Source organism: Pseudorasbora parva, chromosome 18 (genome assembly GCF_024679245.1).
Source record: "Pseudorasbora parva isolate DD20220531a chromosome 18, ASM2467924v1, whole genome shotgun sequence".
Taxonomy (NCBI): domain Eukaryota; kingdom Metazoa; phylum Chordata; class Actinopteri; order Cypriniformes; family Gobionidae; genus Pseudorasbora; species Pseudorasbora parva.
This window is the reverse complement of record NC_090189.1, coordinates 38,226,956-38,250,178: the sequence shown is the minus strand read 5'-3', so window position 1 is coordinate 38,250,178 and position 23,223 is coordinate 38,226,956. Positions and strand designations below refer to the sequence as shown.

The window sequence follows — 23,223 nt, the reverse complement described above, 5'->3', positions numbered from 1 at the left end:
CTCTGGCATAATTACTCTGAGAATTACCCTGGTCTGAACCGCGTCTACTACCTCCATGTTTGTTTATGTATTGCAGCGTGCATGGGCATGCCGTGGCGTGAGGTGCATCTTGACGTAAAGTTCTGCCGTAAACGCCTTATCGTGGCGTAAGCGATAGAGCCTTATATAAAACGATAGACATTTTCTATTGTCCAGACGATATATTTTGTCATATCACCCAGCCCTACTTCTAGATATCTACCAAAAATTCTAGAACCAGATTAATTGAAAACCTGTATTGGTCAAGCATTGGTACGAAAAACCAAACCTAACTGCTATAAGTCTCTATAACTGCCAAGTACTGTCTCTGCAGAAGATTGATTGCACATTTTCCAAGGCTGGGATTTGGGTTTTATGCATGTGATGTCACTCATTCTCTATAGCTGATTAAATGGACACCATACACAGACCGCTGCCCATAGTATTCTGCTTTCTAGGCCTTTTATTGGGTGCAGACTGGTAAAGCAGTTTTCTTCTAATGAAAGATTGAACCACACACATCAAACCAACTGACCCGTTCTTCTCACCATGATACCATCATTGCTGACTGTGCAGAAGAGAAGAGGAAGTATGGCAATCTGATAGGACACACCATGCTGAGATGCAAGATTTCGCCTAATATCAATTCTAATAAATGGCTGGGGAAAAACCTAATGGTCCAAGTTACAGTATTTGCTCACATTTTGTCAATTTATTCTTACAAATAGTTGTAATAAAACCAGATCAGTGTTTTCGTTTACTTTAAATAAACAGTGTATTATTTGTTAGATGTAGAGTGGAGTGGAGTTATTATATGGACTGATGAATCTCAATGAAACACAAGTTGTATGGTGATGATACATTTATTATTATATATATTTTTTAAACATAATAAAAGCATCTCTACCACACAATGAAGCATGGAGGAAGAGGTACATTGTGTTGGGAGCCTTATTAATTGCTGGTATTGGTGAGCTGCTTTACTGTGAAAAATTATTGCAGTGAAAATATTGCACATTAAAGAGGAATATTTAGATGTTATTATTCAAGAGGACAATGCTCGTGCCCAAATTGCAAAGTCAACCAAGAATTGTTGAATTTTTTTGCAGATTTATTAAAAAAGAAAACCTGAAATATCACATGGTCCTAAGTATTCCGACCATTTGCTGTGACACTCATATATTTAACTCAGGTGCTGTCCATTTCTTCTGATCATCTTTGAGATGGTTCTACACCTTCATTTGAGTCCAGCTGTGTTTGATTATACTGATTGGACTTGATTAGGAAAGCCACACACCTGTCTATATAAGACCTTACAGCTCACAGTACATGTCAGAGCAAATGAGAATCATGAGGTCAAAGGAACTGCCTGAAGAGCTCAGAGACAGATTTGTGGCAAGGCACAGATCTGGCTTAGGTTATAAAATAATTCTGCTGCACTTAAGGTTCCTAAGAGCACAGTGGCCTCCATAATCCTGAAATGGAAGACATTTGGGATGACCAGAACCTTTCCTAGAGCTGGCCGTCCGGGCTAACTGAGCTATCGGGAGAGAGGAGCCTTGGTGAGAGAGGTAAAGAAGAAACAAAAGATCACTGTGAGCTCCAGATGCAGTCGGGAGATGGGAGAAAGTTGTAGAAAGTCAACCATCACTGCAGCCCTCCACCAGTCGGGGCTTTATAGCAGAGTGGCCCAAAGGAAGCCTCTCCTCAGTGCAAGACACATGAAAGCATGCATGGAGTTTGCTAAAAAAATAAAAAAAAAACATCTGAAGGACTCCAAGATTCTCTGGTCTGATGAGACCAAGAAATAACTTTTTGGCCTTAATTCTAAGCTGAGAAAAATAATGTGAAGAAAAAAAATGTGGATAAAAATATAACCTGTCCAATACAGTCCCAACAGTGAAGCATGGTGGTGACAGCATCATGCTGTGGGGTGTTTTTCAGCTGCAGGGACAGGACGACTGGTTGCAATCGAGTGAAAGATTAATGCGGCCCAGTGGAAAGTGGAAAATTTGGAGTATTCAAGAGCTCAGAATGGGCCGAAGGTTCACCTTCCAACAACAAAATGACCCCACGAACACATCTAAAATAACGAAGGAGTGGCTTCAAAACAACTCCGTGACTGTTTCATATACATGTGAAGGATTTTCCCTTTCAGACACAAAATATATAGGAGCAGTTTATAATTGTATCACTGTGTAACCAATATCGACCGATATGGCACAGATATATTGTGCATCCCTAGTGTGTTTATATATATATATATATATATATATATATATATATATATATATATATATATATATATATATATATATATATATATATATATATATATATATATATATGAATATTCATGAAGCTTTTTTTTTATTACAGAACAATAATGAAGTTTCACAGCATGAAGATGGAGGAGATTAATAAAATCATCCGAGATTTATGGCGGAGCACATACAGGGGACAAGGTGTGCCTTTTAAACATGTTTGTTTGCATGACTCTGAGACTTACTATTTATAGTGAACTTGTACCATTATGTCTAGAGTATGTCTCCTGATCTCCCACAGACATTGAGTATGTAGAGATTCGTTCGGATGTGGATGAGAATTCCTCTGCCGGCCTGAAAAGGAGGACTTATAATTATAGAGTGGTAATGGTCAAAGGAGACACGGCTTTGGACATGCGGGGACGTTGCAGTGCTGGACAAAAGGTCAAAAAGCAGCTACATGCATCTTGTGTTTCTCTATCACACCAATGAAAAGTTATTTTCAGTCTCTCTTAGAACCACACAAAGTGTTTACTGTATTTTTGTCTGTAGGTTCTCGCCTCCCTCATAATACGGTTGGCTCTGGCAGAGACCTTCTGTCTAAACTGTGGGATTCTGGCTCTGGATGAGCCCACCACCAATTTAGACAGAGAGAATATAGAGTCCCTGGCACACGCACTGGTGGAGTGAGTCTTTATTTTAAAAAACATAACACAATTTATTTACAGCAAGAGCAACTTGACAACATTTATTTGCCATTTGACACTTTTGCCAACTAAAAGACGTGCCTTTGGTCTCTTTGCAGAATAATCAAGAGTCGTTCTCGCCAACGCAACTTCCAGCTGCTTGTCATCACCCACGACGAGGATTTTGTTGAGCTCCTGGGACGATCCAACTATGTGGAGCATTTTTACAGGATCAGGAAAAACCAGGACCAGTGCTCAGAAATCACAAAGTGCAGTATCAACACACTCAACTCCTACCTGCACTGATGCATCAGATCAGATGAGAGAAGAAAGACTGTTAGTCTATATCCAGAGGTGACATAGTTTATGTATTAGACAGTTGATAAGCATGATCTAAACATAAGGCATATCAGCATTCCCTGAAACTACCTGAACCGAATCAGAAAGTTATAAGCACCTAGCAGTAAATTGTCCACAAAACTATGCTTAAATTACTTGCCAAGTTAAATTGAGTACAACAATTAACATAAGAATGGTTTCGCAAAAAATGTACACACGAATGTTATGTTCCATGAAAGGCACGATGTTGTTCAACTTGACTAATGTTAGCTTAGTACATCTAGGTGCCTTTTTTCTGAAATATTAAAAAAATCGTTCTGAATCACTATCTAGTTATTTGTGAACTCATGTCATGCTCTGTAATTTGGCACCAAAAAATATTTGGTCTAGGGCTGTCAATTGATTTAAAACAAAAAGTTAAGGCTTCTATAACTAATCATTGAAAATATGGCTAACATTAAAATTATAATTAAGTAATTTGATAAATAAATGTGAAAACAATTTAAAGACTTCATCTTAAATATTTGACACTTTAAATGTTTGTTTAATGGATTCTGTTTACTAATTAAGATCAGTATCACTAATACCAATGTATTTATGTGAGGGTTGATCATAAACTGTAACACTAGCCAAAGGATGTGGGGAAAACATCAGCATAGCTACTTTAATAAGTGACGGATGCTGTGGTAATTGTGTTACCGGTGTTTGCTTTGAATGCATTGAACAGCAAACACAGTCATGCTCTAATTTTTGGTTCCCTTGGTCGATATGATCAAAATTACCTATTTTGATGTTTGTTTTAGATCATTGTCCCGAGGAAAGACCCAACCAGGACCCACAACATTATTCACAGCAGCGCTATATTTGCTTTTTAACCGGAATGAAAGCAAGGGATAGACATACTCTTCAGTGGGTTGTACTGTTAATAATGTGATTTTGGATTGTTCTGTAGACTAAACACGGCAAAAAATCTTTCTGAGAAGTTTCAGTAGACAAAAAAAAACAAGACCATGTGAGCTGTGAAAAATTGGCAAGTGGTCTTACACCGCTTTTTATATCTGTTCATCACAACCTCACTTTCATAACCATCACTGCTCTGAATAAAGTCTATAATAAGATTTCTGACAGAAGCGGTCAGGTTTGGATTTGGTATCTGTTAATATTTGCTAGAATCCATGATACCATGAATCTGAACAAGATGTCCAGGACCTCCAGCAAAAAATAGTCCCACAACATTAAAGATCCAGCGGTATATTTAACCTTGGGCATGGGGTACTTTTTATCCCTGTTTGCACCAAACCCATCTGTTGTGTTTGGGGCCAAAAAGCTCTTTTTAGAGTTTGATCTGACCACAGAACCAGGTCCCATCTGAAGATCCAGTCGTGTCTGACAGCTGAATATGCTGGAGGTTGTTTTTGGATGAGCAAGAAGGATTTTTACTGAATCCCTCCCAAACAACATGTGGTGATGTAGGTATTGTTTGATCAATAGTTTTTTTGTCTTTCTGACCCCAAGACTCAACTAATCTCTGCGATTCTCCATCTGTGATCTTGGAGAGTCTTCATCCACTCAAACTCTCCTCCACGCCGTGCATTAGGACGATACACACACTTCCTCTTTCAGGCAGATTCAGAACATCTTTAGTGTATTGGAGCTTCTTAATTATTGCCCTGATGGTGGAAATGGGGATTTTTAATGCTTTAGCTGTTTTCTTAAACCCACTTTCTATTTTGTGAAGCTCAACAATCTTTTGCTGCACATCAGAACTATATTCTTTGGTTTCACTCGTTGTAATGATGATTAAGGGAATTTTTGTGTTTCCTCTTATTTACACTCTTGTGAAACAAGAAGTCATAATTAGACAATTTCATGTCCCTATTCACCCTAGTGGCTTTTTTATATATATATATATGAACAGGAATATACTTCAAAGATATTTTCCTCATAAGCATTTCTAGGGGTGCCAATAATTGTGACCAACATGTTTTGGAGAGAAACATTTATTTCATAATGTGATTTTCCCTTCACTTTTAATTGTTCTACCTCAATAAAAGGTTAGATTTTTGCTATTTACCAAGAGTGCCAATAATTCTGACCATGACTGTATTAATCGCTGAAAGTATGAAGTATGAAAAAATTCATTAACTGTAAAGAGGGAAATTACTTTATACATTCACTCACTAAAAAGTTTATAGTTTAATGTAATTAATCAGATGTTATTTGGTTTGATCATACATTTTAAATGCAACTTGAGTTTAAATGTTTTTATTAATCCGACCTTTGATGCTGTCATCTGTATGACTAATTGTATGCACCAAACAAGTACGAACACATGCAGATTTTCTGCAAAAAGATATCAGTATTGATCATTTGATTTTGCAATAGTGAAACTTATTTGCACAAGCAAACATGGTTAAGATGAGGCCTTGAGCACCCCATCTAGAGGCTCAAAATCATTATCTTTCTTGGCAGTTTTTCAGTGTCAGTTCCAGGAAATCAGGACAATATGACAGACATTATCAACCACATCTCAATCAAGATATTCAGTGAACGCGCCATAATCAGCCAATAACCGTTGCTTAGCTTACGATGCAAAAAGAAAGCTACACAGCCACGTCTTGCCTTTTTGAGAGTATATATAAGGCACGTACAGCTGAGAGGGAATCAGGTACCTCTGGCCTTCAGACAACCAAAGTCTTGAGAAATCCAAAGACGAAAGACAAAATGATGAAGATTACTGTACTACTGCTGGCGTTCGCTGTATTCGTCTCCGGTAATCCTGTGAAAGATACTGATAAGACTTTATTGGGAGAGTTAGTTGAGGATCTGAGCCGTGCACTGAGCAGACTCCCAAAGGAGCCCACGGTAAGATTTAACTTTAGTATGGTAATTATAGTAATCCAGATCGGTCTATACATTCAGATACTGAACAGAGCATGATTTGACGTCAATATTCATTTTACCTGTTATGTCTAGGGGAAAGAACACCGCTTGAAAGATCTGGGAGGGAATGGCTTGTGCCCTATGGTGAGATGAATTTTCATTGACTTCAACACTGCAAATTGATTATAGTCTGTTATTTGGAAGCATTTATGAAATTTTTCCAGCTTTTATAATGCTAATAATTGAATTCAAAGAGCCCTGGTCTTACCTGTGATTTCAATATCTGTGCAGCATATGTTCTGCCAGGCTGAGGATCAACTGTTGAAGCTTTCTAGCCTTACTAAATATAATGATTTCCGTAAAGATGGGCGACTAATGCGGCAATTAAATCAGTATAACCAGCGCCATGAGGTAAGTTGAACTCTTGAATACCTACGTTCAACATCTTCATCTTATCGGAGTTGAATAACCGTGATGTTTCCTGTCTCACAGAAAACCTGCAAACCTGTTGATGAAGACCAAGATGAAATCCTTGTGCATGACTTCTTGGTAGAGCTCAAGAAATGTGTCCAGAATGCTTACAGCAAACCAAAGTAAAAATAAGTTATTAAAGATTGTATTTATTTTTTTGTTTTTATTTTATTGTTTTGTTTACATTGACTGTAGCAGTATATAACTTTGTACCTGAAGAAAATTTCTTAAATATCTGATGTATTTTGTAAAGTACATATTTTGTGCAGTATTTCTGTCAGTGGTTTAAAATTGGATATTTTTTTACTTGCAATAAAACATAACATTATAGAGCATTACTAAGAATCTTTTTTTAAGTGTATCTTGATGTTTAAATTGTTGGGTTTAAGAAAAACGCATTATTATTATTATTGACTGTGCAGGATCTTGACTGATGGATTAGGTGACCTCACAATATAATAAAAGAAACTATAATATTTATTTATTAGGTGTCTTTATTTTATTGATGTATCCTATGCACAAAATAATAACTTTTATAATGCTTCTTAAAAAGGGTTATATAAAGAACTCTAAGGTTCTTGACTCAAATTTAAAGAACCCTTTATGCCAAAAAGGTTCTATTTTTTTCCATAGGCACACTGCACCAAGAACAAACCACATGGACAAACAACAGGTTACAGAGTGTCATTCGACGACAAGTGAATGTTCATTCTGTGAAAACAAGCTTCAACAGACACAGACGGGGTAACTGATCCAACAAAACCAGACAAAGTGTCTGTTGCCATCTGTCATTGTCTGCACTAGGAATTGGCCTTGACTGTGTGTTCACCCTGTCGCGGATGAAAGCGTCAAAATTCGCTCTGGCCGCCCTGCCAACGACACTGTAGAAAGATTTGTGGACGTGCTGCCGCTCTTGGTCTTTTTTTAAACTGTATTTAAAGGGGCCGCAAAGCAAACACGCATGCTGATGGGCAGACTGACCACAAGTAGGGTATAAGTTAACCTCATGAAATCGTTTAAATGTGAAAGGAAGAATGAATTGCAATCCCGCTGAAAAACAAGCGTTCTAGCACCTATAAAATAGTGTTGCGGACCTTATTTACAAATGACACATCACTATGAATGATCACGTCTTAAATGATAGGGAAATCCGCACAGCAGTGATCAACTTGTCTATTTGGCTTGGGAACTAATGTGGTCGGAAACCAAAGTTTACAGGCCTGCGTGCTCTGGATTTCTCTAATGCGGAGCACTTCTACATTCCAATAGGTTAACGTCATAGCTCATTATCATAAAGTTGAGTTTATTTCAACTCTCCCCGACACCCAAATCTTCCATGACGCGCCACTCTTGCCGGAGCTCGCTGCCGGCTCCCATTGAAAATGAATGACTTCCGGCCACCTTGACGCTCTCGCCGCCGGCGGTGTGAATGCACAGTTAGGAGAAATGTCTTGCATAAAACTTTATTGTTTATCAGTTATTTATATTTTTGTAGTAATTAACTATTTTGCACAGTGTTTAAGCACATTTAAAAAAGGATTTACAGTGCCTATAGAAAGTCATCATACTCTATGAAAATCTTCATCTTTTGTCATATTACACCCAAGGGGAAAAAAGTATATTATGTAATTTTTTTGAAGTGTGTACACATTATAACCCTCAACATTATAGATCCCTGAGATAGGGAACGAGTTATAACCCTCAACTTCAAAGATCCCTGCTTTATAAAATAATACAGTGTCACTATACAGCCATAACAGTGTTGAGACTTACTCGCATGTTAATGGCTGGTCAGTGTGAACTGCATGAACCAATCGATGAATAGCCTGCCAAGCTGAGCACAGAGTCCGCCAGAATGGGCAGGGCATTTGCCTATAAAAGATGCTTGGATTTGCCATTGATTCAGGTTCATTCGACTGAAGCAATGATCGCTAGTCGAAAGTGCCACAGCATGGGCGTCTACGCAGTACTCGTTCCCTTATCTCAGAGAACCGAGGTTACGTGAGCAAATAAGTATGTTTCCTTTCGAACATCAGTCATATTGCATCATATTGTGTCCTGAAGTGGCAACCCATCCAGTCACGGCGTGCTATGATGATTACAATGACATGTACCTTTAGTCAAAGTGAGACACTAGCGTAAGGGTCCAACATGACATCATGACTATGCGTAAACATACATGCCACTTTCTAAAGCCAAGTGGCGTGTCATCTGTATGCATTTTGAGCTATCCGCGAGCTATGAGCTATTGATCTATACTTTAGAGTCAGCCAGGCCAAACTACAGACAAAAAGCACTCAAGGAGAGTGCATGCATGTCACAAACTCGCTTCACTGATGCTAATGCTAACAGTAGTGCAGTTTCAAGCGAGTATGTCTTGAATTTGGCTGTTTGTAACGGTTTAAATGGGGCCTCTCTCTGAGTTCGAAGGACCAGTGATAAGTCCCAGGATGGCACGTAGGAGGCCGTGGGGGGTTTAGCCTTACGACTTCCATTTAGGAAATGGACAATCATGTCATTCTTGTCCACTGACTTGCCAGCCATCAGTGCATGAAAATCTGCGATGGCTGCCACATAGACCTTGAGCGTGGATGGAGTACGGCCTGCATAAAACAGCTCTTGCAGGAAAGAGAGTATCAGGGATCCTTCACACAAGGCTGGTTCCTAGCTGAGCACCAGTTAGAGAACACAGACTATTTAAGAGCATAGAGGTGTCTGGAAGATGGTGCTCTAGCCTCACTAATAGTGTTCAGGAAGTTCACTGGGAGGTCCTTGAATTGGCCATTGCGCTGCTGATAGCAGCTGAATCAACTCGGGAAATCAAGGCTGGGTCTGCCAGAGAGGGGCCACTAGTAGGACTGTGTAGGGAGGACTCTCTATAAGGGAAACAGGTCCATTTAGATCAATTCATTCATTCATTCATTCATAGGGAATTTTGCAAGAGTCTATTTTATGACCGAGCAAGTGTCTTGTTCTGCGTTCATTTGAACAGGCCATAACATATTTAAGACATTAAATATGTCAGCACATAACACAAGTACACTTACAATTGATTACTCTAATAACTTTATTGATTACTACGATTACTTTAACATGTAAAACTAACATCTACCACAAACACATTCACACAAGTTGCAGAAAGGAGGAAAGTGAGGAAAGAATGAATTTTAAGAGGGCGAGATGAAATCCCAAGTTTCTAGCAATACTAGAAGTTATAACACAACCTGAATGAACCACACAGATCATTAATTTAACCTTGCTATATCTTAGATGATGGGGCTATTCAATTTGATAGCATTGCACCAGCTCAGTTTAGAATCTGGAGGTTACTTGCGTTTGTGTCTGTGTCGTCTAAATGGGAATCCCCTTTTCGGTCCTGGCTGGCGTTCCCGAGTAAATGGTTTTGGTTGTCTTTTGATGGATGTTTTGGGAAGCCAATCACGTGGTGTGTTTGGCGCCTGGATGAAAAGTCTGGTGGATGATTTGAAGTTGAAGCACGCTTGCTGGAGATTCGTCGAGGACAGATTTGCAGCGAAACTTAACTCAGAACACAAGACTCATGAAAAGAAATTAAACTTAAGTAAAAGAAAGGAAAGTGAGAGGAAAGTTCTAGGTTATTTGAATGAATTTAACCAATTTTGTCAAATCTGAGTCTGCCACGATCGGTCTGATCATCTACCCTTGGAGATCTCCAGCTGCGTACTGGACTCCGCTTCAACTGCTCGCCTGAACTGCTTGACTAAATAGAACTGAACTCTGAGATTAAAACTTAAATTTGTTGTTCATCCTCTTAGATGGATTCTGCCCAATCAGGGGTCTTCCCCAAAATAAATAATCTTATCTATTGTCTCTTTCCTGCTCTAAGCAGAGAGAGTTAATTTAGACCGATATTTCTTATTATAAGAACATATTTTAAACAAAATTTAAGTTAAACCATCTTTTGAAATATAAACAAAGGAACAAAAATATACCAAGTAAGGTGTGCTTCCGTTCACGCAATCAATAGTTACATAATTACAGGAATTGTGAGGGAGCCTAAGCATATTGGTCACATATATATATATATATATATATATATATATATATATATATATATATATATATATATATATATATATATATATACAGTCTTGTTCAAAATAATAGCAGTACAATGTGACTAACCAGAATAATCAAGGTTTTTAGTATATTTTTTATTGCTACGTGGCAAACAAGTTACCAATAGGTTCAGTAGATTCTCAGAAAACAAACAAGACCCAGCATTCATGATATGCACGCTCTTAAGGCTGTGCAATTGGGCAATTAGTTGAATTAGTTGAAAGGGGTGTGTTCAAAAAAATAGCAGTGTGGCATTCAATCACTGAGGTCATCAATTTTGTGAAGAAACAGGTGTGAATCAGGTGGCCCCTATTTAAGGATGAAGCCAACACTTGTTGAACATGCATTTGAAAGCTGAGGAAAATGGGTCGTTCAAGACATTGTTCAGAAGAACAGCGTACTTTGATTAAAAAGTTGATTAGAGAGGGGAAAACCTTTAAAGAGGTGCAAAAAATGATAGGCTGTTCAGCTAAAATGATCTCCAATGCCTTAAAATGGAGAGAAAAACCAGAGAGACGTGGAAGAAAACGGAAGACAACCATCAAAATGGATAGAAGAATAACCAGAATGGCAAAGGCTCAGCCAATGATCACCTCCAGGATGATCAAAGACAGTCTGGAGTTACCTGTAAGTACTGTGACAGTTAGAAGACGTCTGTGTGAAGCTATCTATTTTCAAGAATCCCCCGCAAAGTCCCTCTGTTAAAAAAAAGGCACGTGCAGAAGAGGTTACAATTTGCCAAAGAACACATCAACTGGCCTAAAGAGAAATGGAGGAACATTTTGTGGACTGATGAGAGTAAAATTGTTCTTTTTGGGTCCAAGGGCCACAGGCAGTTTGTGAGACGACCCCCAAACTCTGAATTCAAGCCACAGTACACAGTGAACACAGTGAAGCATGGAGGTGCAAGCATCATGATATGGGCATGTTTCTCCTACTATGGTGTTGGGCCTATTTATCGCATACCAGGGATCATGGATCAGTTTGCATATGTTAAAATACTTGAAGAGGTCATGTTGCCCTATGCTGAAGAGGTCATGCCCTTGAAACGGTTGTTTCAACAAGACAATGACCCAAAACACACTAGTAAACGGGCAAAGTCTTGGTTCCAAACCAACAAAATTAATGTTATGGAGTGGCCAGCCCAATCTCCAGACCTTAATCCAATTGAGAACTTGTGGGGTGATATCAAAAATGCTGTTTCTGAAGCAAAACCAAGAAATGTGAATGAATTGTGGAATGTTGTTAAAGAATCATGGAGTGGAATAACAGCTGAGAGGTGCCACAAGTTGGTTGACTCCATGCCACACAGATGTCAAGCAGTTTTAAAAAACTGTGGTCATACAACTAAATATTAGTTTAGTGATTCACAGAATTGCTAAATCCCAGAAAAAAAAAATGTTTGTACAAAATAGTTTTGAGTTTGTACAGTCAAAGGTAGACACTGCTATTTTTTTGAACACACCCCTTTCAACTAATTGCCCAATTGCACAGCCTTAAGAGCGTGCATATCATGAATGCTGGGTCTTGTTTGTTTTCTGACATTCTACTGAACCTACTGGTAACTTGTTTGCCACGTAGCAATAAAAAATATACTAAAAACCTTGATTATTCTGGTTAGTCACATTGTACTGCTATTATTTTGAACAAGACTGTACATATAGAATGTTGCATTAAACAATTTCGTAAAGGAAAAAAGTACATAATAAATCAACTCCATAATGGATTCCAAGTGATCAAGGGCTTAGGGCGTTCCAGTTCAGTCCATTGCAAATGTTCCACCAGTAGTGGGCACTCATGCAACGTAAGCAATGACACACATCCGAGTGAACGAGACGGAGGGAAGTTTGCGAGTGAAGGGCAAGGCAAGTTTATTTATATAGCACATTTCATACACAATGGCAATTCAAAGTGCTTTACATAGAAAGGAATTAAAATAGGGCTAAAAAATACAATGTAAAGAGAATTAAAAATAATAAAATGATGATAACCAAAGAAAAGAACAGGTAAACTAAAACAGTTATAAAAAATTATTTAAAAAATGATGCATAGATAAGGTGCAATCAGTCGGACGTATAGTGGCACAGTGCTCATTCAGTAAATGCACAGCTAAACAGATGTGTTTTGAGTCTGGATTTGAATGTGGCTACTGTTGGAGCACATCTGATCTGTTCAGGAAGCCGGTTCCAACTACGGCTGGCATAAGAGCTAAAGGCAGACTCTCCTTGCTTTGAGTGAACTCTTGGTATTTCTAACTGACTTGATCCTGCTGATCTGAGTGATCTGTTGGGTTTGTATTTAATCAGCATATCTGTAATGTATTGAGGTCCTAGGTCATTGAGTGATTTATAAACAAGTAGTAGAACTTTAAAATCGATCCTAGATGTAACTGGAAGCCAGTGTAAAGACCTGAGGACTGGTGTGATATGGTCATATTTTCTGGTTCTGCTCAGAATCCTGGCAGCAGCGTTCTGTATGAGCTGCAGCTGTCTAATGGTCTTTTTGGGAAGGCCAGTGAGAAGTCCATTACAATAGTCCACCCTACTGGTGATGAAAGCGTAAACCAGTTTCTCTAAGTCTTGCCTGGAGACAAAACATCTAATCCTTGCAATATTTTTCAGATGATAGTATGCTGATTTAGTTATTGCTTTGACATGACTACTGAAACTCAGGTCTGACTCCAAAATCACTCCAAGATTCCTGACTTGATTTTTTGTTATCAGACCTTTAGCCTCAAGATACGCGTTCACCTTGAGAATTTCATCTTTGTTTCCAAATGTAATGATTTCAGTTTTGTCTTTGTTTAACTGAAGATAGTTTTGGCACATCCAGTTGTTAACTTCATCAATGGATTTGCACAGTGAGTCAATGGGGCTGAAGTCATTAGGTGACAGTGCTAAGTAGAGCTGGGTGTCGTCAGCATAGCTGTGGTAAGCAATATTGTTCTTTTTCATTATTTGGCTCAGTGGCAGCATATACAGGTTAAACAGGAGTGGTGCTAGAACTGACCCTTGTGGGACTCCGCATGTCATGGACGTCCACTCAGACTTATGGTCTCCTATACTCACATAATAACCTCTCCCTTCTAAGTATGATCTGAACCATCTGAGGACCATCCCAGAAAGCCCGACCCAGTTTTCCAGCCTGTCTAGAAGTATGTTGTGGTCAACAGTGTCGAATGCAGCACTGAGATCGAGTAGAACCAGAATTGATGTTTTGCCTGTATCAGTATTTAAGCGAATATCATTTATAATCTTTATGAGCGCTGTCTCTGTGCTGTGATGCGGTCGGAAACCAGATTGAAAATTGTCAAAGAATCCGTTTGAGTTTAAGAATTTGTTTAGTTGATTGAAAACAACTTTTTCGATGATTTTGCCTATGAAGGGGAGATTTAAGATTGGTCTGTAGTTGCTCAGTATGGAGTTATCTAGATTTCTCTTTTTCAGAAGAGGCTTAACTATTGCAGTTTTAAGGGCGGTTGGAAAAGTCCCATAGAGAAGTGAGGAGTTCACCACTTCTAGGAGATCTGCTTCCAAACAGTTAAACACACTTTTGAAAAAAGAAGTGGGGAGTGCGTCAAGGGCGCAGGTTGATGTTTTAAGATGCTGTACTGTGTCTTCTAAAATTTTACCATCAATTGTTTCGAAATCAGACATAGTAATTTTCCGAGGGTTTGGTCTGATCTGACTGACCCCAGAGCAACTAGAGGATGTGCTGATCGCCTTTCTTATATTTTTGATTTTCTCTGAGAAGGAAGCAAACTCACTGCATTTGCTGTCTGAGAGCATTTCTCTGGGAATGTGACACGGGGGGTTTGTTAGTCTGTCTACAGTAGCAAAAAGAGTGCGCGTGTTGTTTATGTGTTTGTTTATAATATTTGAGAAGAAGGTCTGTCTAGCTTTGCCTAGTTCAACATTGAAAGCTTGAAGGCTGTCTTTATAGATGTTATAATGGACTACAAGTTTTGTCTTCCGCCACTTTCGTTCAGATTTTCTGCATTGTCTTTTCATTATTTTTCAATTTTTAAACAAGTCTCAATTTTTTCATAACTTTCAATTTTTTTTATTATTTCATTATTTTTCAAGGGCATGAAAAAAACTAACTGGAACGCAGCATAGGCCTTGGGACAGTATATCTGCAAATTATTTCTGTTTGCCCAGCATATGCACAACTCTTAGCAAATGCAAGTTGCCTTTCGCCCATAGGAGGAGGACCTCTGGCTAGCTTGTACAGCCATAAGGATCTGAGCCTGCCTTGGCGATGTATGTAGTAAACAAACCAAGACATGCTTACCCCCAAGACTTGGCAGGAAGGTCTTGTGGGCCAGCACCACTGCTATCACTGCCATCACACAGAGCACCCCATCCCATGTTGGAGGCGTCTGTGGTGACCACCATTAATCTTGATATTGTCCCAAAGCTCACCCCAGACTTGAAGATACTGGGTTTCGACCAAAGGGCCAGGGCTTTGACATAGCCGTTGTTTACATTGATAGAGAGGCTGCCTAAACATCAAGTTCAGAGAGAAACCCGTTTTTTTAGCCAGTACCGCAGGTGTTACGCATGTGAAGCATGCCTAATGGAATACAGCCATGCCTTCATCTGAGCTGAGTATAATATTGCGCCCACAAAGGGGTCCTTTGCCTGGGGAGCAGAAAACTCTTGGCTGTGTTTATTATGAGACCAAGGCATTCTAGATGACTGAGGAGCACAAATTTGTGGGATTCTAGTTCTGCCTCTGACAACACCAGAATGAGCCAGTTGTTGGGGTAGTTCAGAATACACGTTAAAAATTCATTAAAAATCCTAGGATGTCCTTCAATAAAGAGTAGGGGTGTAACCCCGGTATCCTGGCCAAATTTGCCCACTGGCCCCTATCCATCATGGTCTCCTAATAATCCCCATATAATGATTGGCCTAATCACTCTGTCTCCTCTCCACCAATCAGCTGGTGTGTGGTGAGCGTTCTGGCGCAATATGGCTGCAGTCGCATCATCCAGGGGGATGCTGCACATTTGTGGTGGCTGAGGTGATTCCCCCTTCTATATGTAAAGCGCTTTGGGTGTCTAGAAAAGCGCTATATAAATGTAATATATTATTATTATTATTAAAGATATGGTTAAACAGTAACATTCTGAAAGGCCGTTTGATAAGGGCCTTGTTCAGATATCTAAGGTTTAGGATGGGCCTCAGGCCACCATCCTTTTTTGGGAACAAGGAATTAGCAGCTATAGAAGCCTGACTCACTTTGAACTGAAGACACTGCCTCAATGGCCACTTTCTTCAATAAGCTCATCACAGTGCTGAGGATGTGATATATGTTGCTCCTTACTGAAGTATGTGTTATGCCCACAAAGCGAGGTGGTTTGCGAGCAAATTGGAGCGACTCACTTTTCTCTTTTGTTTTTGTGACCCACTGTGACACACTAGGGATGGCCTCGGCCCAGTTGGCCAGGGTTATCATTAGGGTTGGGCATCGAGAACCGGTTCTAACTTGGAACTGTTAAAAATATTATGATGCCTTTTGAATCGTTTAGAACATTTGTTTTCAATTCCGATCATCGATTCCAAACGCGCAAGTTTTGGTTTCCATGGCCACCTGATTTCTGGTGCTTGCACGACTTCTTGTTCTTTTAGCCATGGAGCACGGTAAGCGGCACTCTGAAGTGTGGATTTATTTCACTTGGTGTGGATTTAAAAAGCCTGGGTCAGCACAGTGCAACTAGTGTTGTCAAAAATATAGATACTGAAATATCTGAAAAGATACGATAGCCTGCTCAGTTTCTACAGTATCCCAGCTGTGCTCTCCTCTCCGACCAACAGCGAGTTGACACACACCCGCATATTCTCACTAAGTCCGGTTAACCCTCTGAACACGGCGAACGCGCGTTCTGCTAGACTTTTTATGTGTGTGATCGGTCTGAATTTTGCATGGGATTGCACATAATTCTACTAATCCCTGTAGATTTCGCGCTCACATCTGAAGAACACACACACACATACCGCAATAAAGCCGCCTCTGACATACAAGTGCAAACATTTGCTTCTTTTTCCAGCTTATTATTGGTCAAAAAATTCTCAGTGCATATCTTGAAGAATTTCAAGACATAAACACAGTCGTAAAAAGTTCGGGAAGAAATGAAGAATGAGTAAAAGGAACAGTGTCCAGGATCCATGAGTGTGGCAGTTCTTAAAGAGACAGCAGTTATTTGTTATTCAAAGTAAAACTACAAAAAGACAAACGATCACACTGCTCTTGATCAACTTGTGTAACTTTAATGGTTTCATATGAAGCTATTTTATTATTTTTCAAAAAACATTATCCAATGTTATTTGACATTTAATTAGCATACTTTGCGCTTTTTATTCAGTTTCTTACCTGAATGTTAGACCTACCTGAAAAAATTGATTCTATTGCATTTATTTGTGCTATTGTTTGTATTATGTTTATTTGTTCTTATTTTTTTACTGTTTATTCATATTTTTTCATTCAATTACCATTCGAAATCAAGCTTACTTGTGCTGTGTGTAAGCTATTGCAACATAATTACCCCGTTGTAAAAAATACATTGAGTTAGCGGTAACACTTTATAATAACGTTCAGTTGTAAGTCATTTATAAGTGGTTAGTTAATGATGAACTAATCATTTACACAACATTCATTAATGATTATCAAGTGATATGCTAACATTTTATAAATGTTTTGTAAATTCCGTTACAAGTCATTTAAAAGTGATTAGTAAATGATTAACTAATGATTTATGAAACATGACTACGTGTTCATTAATGATTAATGAGTGATTTGTTAATTATTTTACATATATTTAGTAGATTAAGTTATAAGTAATTTACAGTTTAATAGTTAATAATGAACTAATGATTTACAAAACATGACAATGCATTTCATAAATGTTACTTTTTTGTATGCTTTGTAGATTCAGTTATACATTATTTACAGGTTATTAGATAATGATAAACTAATAATTTACAAATCATAATTATACATTCATAAATGATTAATATGCTAACGATTTACAAATCTGTCATAAGTTAGGCCTAGCTTTAAAAAAAAACATTTCATAAAATAATCAAACAGATCCTTAGTAAATGGTTAAGTTACTAGTTAATATATTATTAATCAACGAAATGTCAATATAATATTATCTCAATAAATAATCATGAACAAATGATGATCAAACCATTAGTAAATGATGAGTAGCCCATATAATGTATTGTTGCATATCCCAATGCATCAGATCAATACGCATTTAATTCTTTGCATTTGTAAAAGTAGACATGATTTTATAAATATAAATAGGCTACTTTTTATTGCAAAAACTGACAAAAAACAGTATAAAAGTTAGCTCATGTTGTATTCAACGTTTTCTGAAGTCATACGATATGTTTATGTGAAGAACAGAGTTGATCTTAATGTTTTAATCATTGAAATGATCCCTTTATGAACGCATATTTATCCTATTTATCATTCAAACATTTGAAAAAGCGTCTGCTAAATGATTAAATGTAAATAATACTCCTGTACTGACTCTTAGCAGGACGCAATCGGTCACATGACACACGAGAGCCAATGGCATTTTACAATCAAAGCTGACGTAATGACGCAATTGGTCACGAGACATACGACAGCCAATGCTGTCAAAGCCATAGACAGTAAAAGAAATGGACGGAGCGATCCCATTGCCCTCTACGGCGTTAAGTGATGTCAGTATAGAGTGCCGAAGTCATGACGTCACTTTGTAGGCCAACCCGGAAGTTAGCGGCGCATGGGTTCCCTCGATCAAAAGCCTATGCATTTTCCCCATAGACTTTTGGACAATCGCAAAAAATAAGATCTGTGTTCAACAAAGAGTTATGACCCTTACACGTTTTGTCTATCAAGATAATCTTTACAATTGAATCCAACATGTATACCGTTTGAAGCCTAAATAAAGCCGTCAGATATAAAATGCTAACGGTAGGCTATAAACGGACTACAGCACACAGTCGCAGATCTACGTCATCATCAAGCTTCCTCAAACTTTATTTAAAAAACACGTTCGCTCATTATGATCTGCGCTCTGTTTGAACAATTATCCACTTTTTCATGAGAAATATTGCCCATTCGTTTTTTCCAAAAATGTTAGAAACTAATTGGGTTTATGTGTGCCTCTCTGAGATGTGTTTTCTCGTTTGTTAATGTTTTATTTATTATTTTGTTATTTTATATAAAGCTTAATATTATTGTCTTTGTGATTAAGTTAGGCTATTATGCCTGATCATCATGCCCCAAATAGACTTTAAAGAATCTTTTGAAGAATCTTTCACTGTATTATGTTTGATTGTATGTTTGCATACCTTTTGCTAATTCGCCATAGCGAAAAGCGCTTTTACCACCTCAGAAGCACTCACGACGTAAGCTAGCCGTATCAATTTACAATCGTATGTCCTTTTTTTAGACGATTGATCATATATCGAGGAGAGAACCACTATAAATCTGGACATGTAGAACAGCGCAGCTTTCATTCGATGACTTGTGGTTCCATCTCAGGACAAAACAAAACAGTACAGTCTCTCCACAGAAATTAAGAACTGGTAATCGGTTACCTTAATATCACAGATTTGTGTGTATAACACTATTTGGAAACACCACTATTTGAATGGACTAAATATATAACTATGTATATTAACTGAAAGGTAAACTTCTAAGAACGTGAGGCTGAAATGCGGGCTAGCTTTGTATTTTTATTAAACATTTACTTACAGAATTCAAAAGTGAATGAAACGCGGGCTGGTGAGATTTCCCATTTGTCACGATGACGTCTAAAGTCCCGGCCAAAGGATGTAGTCCCTTTTAGCAACTTGTTAGCAACCGCCGTTTTTAAGACACAATATAGTTAAAAAAAATCACAAGCAGGTTAGAACTAGTGTGTTCCCTTTCGAGAGAGGTTCCTCGTATTACGTATGGGAAAAACTCCTTTTCTCGAGAATGTGAAGCAAAATTTTATTAATAAAGGTATCTATGTAAAGCGCAGTGAGCTGCACGACCACAGCCCAGCGCGAGGAGCGCTCTGATTGGCCGGGCCGCGGCAACTGCAGGAACCTATGGTGAGGCGGCTGAGAGGAACAAACCAATGGGGGGCGTTCCAGAAGCCCGCCGAAAAAGGTGCTTATATTTGCATACAGGAGGCTATATAAGACCCTAATTCGCCATAGGTGTCAGATTTTATCTCCTTCAGCGATACCTTCGCTGATCTCCGGAAGAAGCACCGCCGTTGAAAAGGCACCAGCGGAACCTGCAGCTGAGGACGACGGACTCCCTCTCCGCCTTCTCTGCCGTTCCAGCTACGCCATCCGGCGTTATATATCCTTTAAACTGTGTCTATGTTGAGTGTTGTATGTGTTTGTGTGTGTTGCCGCTGCAACGCCACTTCTAGAGCTTACAGGCTTGTTCTATTCGAGGACTCTCTCTTTCCGCCGCGTCGTTAAGCGCCGCGGAAAGACGGAGCTCTTCTCACTCTCCCTCTGCTCTCGTCCCGTCGCGCTGAATAGCGCCGCGGAAAGAGAGAATGTTAGAGGACATGAGCACACTCAAGCCGAAGCTCTCTTCACTCTGCCGCCGCCGCGGCTCTTCTTCCGCCGCTGCCACAGAGTTGTCCTCACTCTTCTCTCGTTCCGTCGCGCTACAGCCGCGGACAGAGAATACTAGAGTGAATAGGCGAACTCGAGCCGAAGCTCTCGTCACTATACCGTCGCGCTGAGGAGGCGCCGCGGACAGACGGAGCTTTTCATCACTCTTCCTCTTCCCTAGTTCAGTTGCGATATCGCCGCGGACAGAGAATACTAGAGTGAATAAACAAACTCGAGCCGAAGCTCTCGCCGTGCTGAAGAAGCGCCGCGGACAGAGTTTTTCCTCACGCTTCCAATTCTCGTTCAGTCGCGCTGTCGCCGCGGACAGAGAATACTAGAGTGAATAAACAAACTCGAGCCGAAGCTCTCGCCGTGCTAGAAGCGCCGCGGACAGAGTTTTTCCTCACGGTTCCAATTCTCTCGTTCTGTCGCTCTATCGCCGCGGACAGAGAATACTAGAGTGAATAAACTTACTCGAGCCGAAGCTCTCGCCGTGCTAGAAGCGCCGCGGACAGAGTTTTTCCTCACGCTTCCAATTCTCTCGTTCTGTCGCTCTATCGCCGCGGACAGAGAATACTAGAGTGAATAAACAAACTCGAGCCGAAGCTCTCGCCGTGCTAGAAGCGCCACGGACAGAGTTTTTCCTCACGCTTCCAATTCTCTCGTTCTGTCGCTCTATCGCCGCGGACAGAGAATACTAGAGTGAATAAACAAACTCGAGCTGAAGCTCTCGCCGTGCTAGAAGCGCCGCGGACAGAGTTTTTCCTCACGCTTCCAATTCTCTCGTTCTGTCGCTCTATCGCCACGGACAGAGAATACTAGAGTGAATAAACTAACTCGAGCCAAAGCTCTCGCCGTGCTCATTCTACTGCCGTCGTGCTGAAGCGCTGCGGACAGAGAATACTAGAGTAAGTTAGACGAGCGAGCTCGGGCTGTTGGGTATGTCAAGAACAATGTCGCTGCAGCGCTCGCTTACTGCCAAGGAAGTTGCCAAGCTAAGCCCTTTTTTCACTCTATCACTTCCAGTCCCCTTTATTCAGGCGGCTGGAAAGGTTTTTACACTGTAGACAAAGTGTCCACTACACAGTGTGCACCCCTACATAAGCACTGCTAATTCAGCCTCACAAAATCACAAATAAATCCCGCCGCGGCCGGATTACACCATATAAAGTCAACTAGCCTTATTGCAGTCAACTAGCCTGTGGTCAAACACGCTTGTCTGCATGCGCGCTTTCAGTCTAGACTAGAACATAACGGCATTGTGGAATGGCTCACATACCACCCGCACTTCCTTACATTCTCCCAGTTCCCTTAAGTTAAGTGACTGGAGATGAAATATTGCAGTCAACTAGCCTGTGTTAAACACGCTCGCCTGCACACTAATGCTGTGTGCGTTTACCCCTGTGGATTTGCTCACTGGTTTGCACCGTGGATATTCTATGTAGGTTGTGCGCCACTACACATTGTTTACACTACACACAAAAGAGCTTTCTATGTAGGAAATGTGCCCACTTTACAGTCTGCACTCCTGCACCCAAGCACTTTTCACAAAGTTCACTCTCGCTCACACAATATAAATGTGAGGCGCGCGACCACTGCAAAGCCTGCACCGCCAAAACTAACACCATCCCCACAGTGTTACAAGCAGTGTTACAGCACAAGCAACCCGGCTAACAGGCCCCTATTACTAAGCGGCCAGCCCCCGAATCTAATTCAACCCCTGGTTTCACGAGCCCAGGCCTGGCAGGCCATTCCTGGTATATAATATTGGGTGTTGAACATATAAAACGAGGTTCTCGCTACAGTTTTGCTCGCAGACCCTGCGATTCAAGCCGTGGTCGAGCCCTCAGTAAGAAGCAGTGTCAGTCACGTGCTTTTCGCTGAGGCATTGAAACTGTTAAAGGAGAGAGCGGCGGAAACAGTACACTCGACGCTAGCGAGTCAGGTTTTTACTGTCGCTAATTCCTCATGCCGAAAATGGATGGCGGTCTCAGGTCCATTTTCCAGGCATCTGAACAAAGCACTTATGACACGCTCGTTTCAAGGTGCTGACGGTGAAACAAATCCTCGCGCACATTCGCCCCGGGGATTGGGTTTTCTCAATAGATCTGAAAAACGCATACTTCACGTTACGATAACCCCCTCTACAGGCCATTCTTGAGATTCGCCTTCGAGGGGCAGGCTTATCAGTACAGTCATTGTCATAGACTCAAGACTCAACGAGCGTCTTACGGCATAAGAACCACCACGTCTTGATAACGTACATAAAATCGCTAGGGCAGCCGAGATCAGACTCTCTTCACTGCATGGCTAAGCATCTCCTTTTATGGGCAGAGCACAATCTGAGCTCCCTAAGGGCGGCTTACGTGCCAGGTATTCTGAATCAGGGTCCGGACATGTTATCCAGAGGACCCATGTCCCCAGGGGGATGGTCCCTTTACCCGCAAACGATTCAGCTCACACAGCACACGCTGCCCAATATTTTTTCTGCAAACGCAGGGATGCCCTGGCCCATGTTGGCCCAGACTCCCTCTATATGCTCCCTCCGATCGCGGTCCAGCTGCAAGCCTGTGCTTTTTAATAGCCCCACTTTGGAAGGACCGCACATGGTTCTCCAAACTGTTTCAGCTGTCAGACACAGCCCCATGGCCTATTCCGCCAACGAAAGGGAAGATCTGGCATCCCAATCCCGAGCTGTGGGCCCTCCACGTATGGCCCATCAACGGTATCCGGGAACCTCTCTGACAAGTTATGAACACTATTTCGGAAGCTAGAGCCCCTGCTATCTGGCAGCTCTGCTTTGAAGTGGTCAGTGGTTTTCTAACCAGTGTGCTACGC

The 23,223-nt window shown here is 40.3% G+C and overlaps 1 protein-coding gene across 1 annotated transcript in view; it reads left to right on the top strand.

Moving 5' to 3' along the window:
• The first annotated feature begins 2,392 nt into the window (after positions 1–2,392).
• il13 (interleukin 13) overlaps positions 2,393–23,223 on the top strand; it is a 35,969-nt gene continuing 15,138 nt past the window's right edge. The window contains exons 1-8 of the mRNA XM_067424268.1: positions 2,393–2,483; positions 2,584–2,726; positions 2,835–2,968; positions 3,088–6,172; positions 6,284–6,334; positions 6,482–6,601; positions 6,683–6,783; positions 7,295–7,405. Of these exons, the coding sequence (XP_067280369.1) occupies positions 5,897–6,172; positions 6,284–6,334; positions 6,482–6,601; positions 6,683–6,783; positions 7,295–7,405 (659 nt within the window). The 5' untranslated portion in view covers positions 2,393–2,483; positions 2,584–2,726; positions 2,835–2,968; positions 3,088–5,896. The remainder of the gene's footprint in view (positions 2,484–2,583; positions 2,727–2,834; positions 2,969–3,087; positions 6,173–6,283; positions 6,335–6,481; positions 6,602–6,682; positions 6,784–7,294; positions 7,406–23,223) is intronic.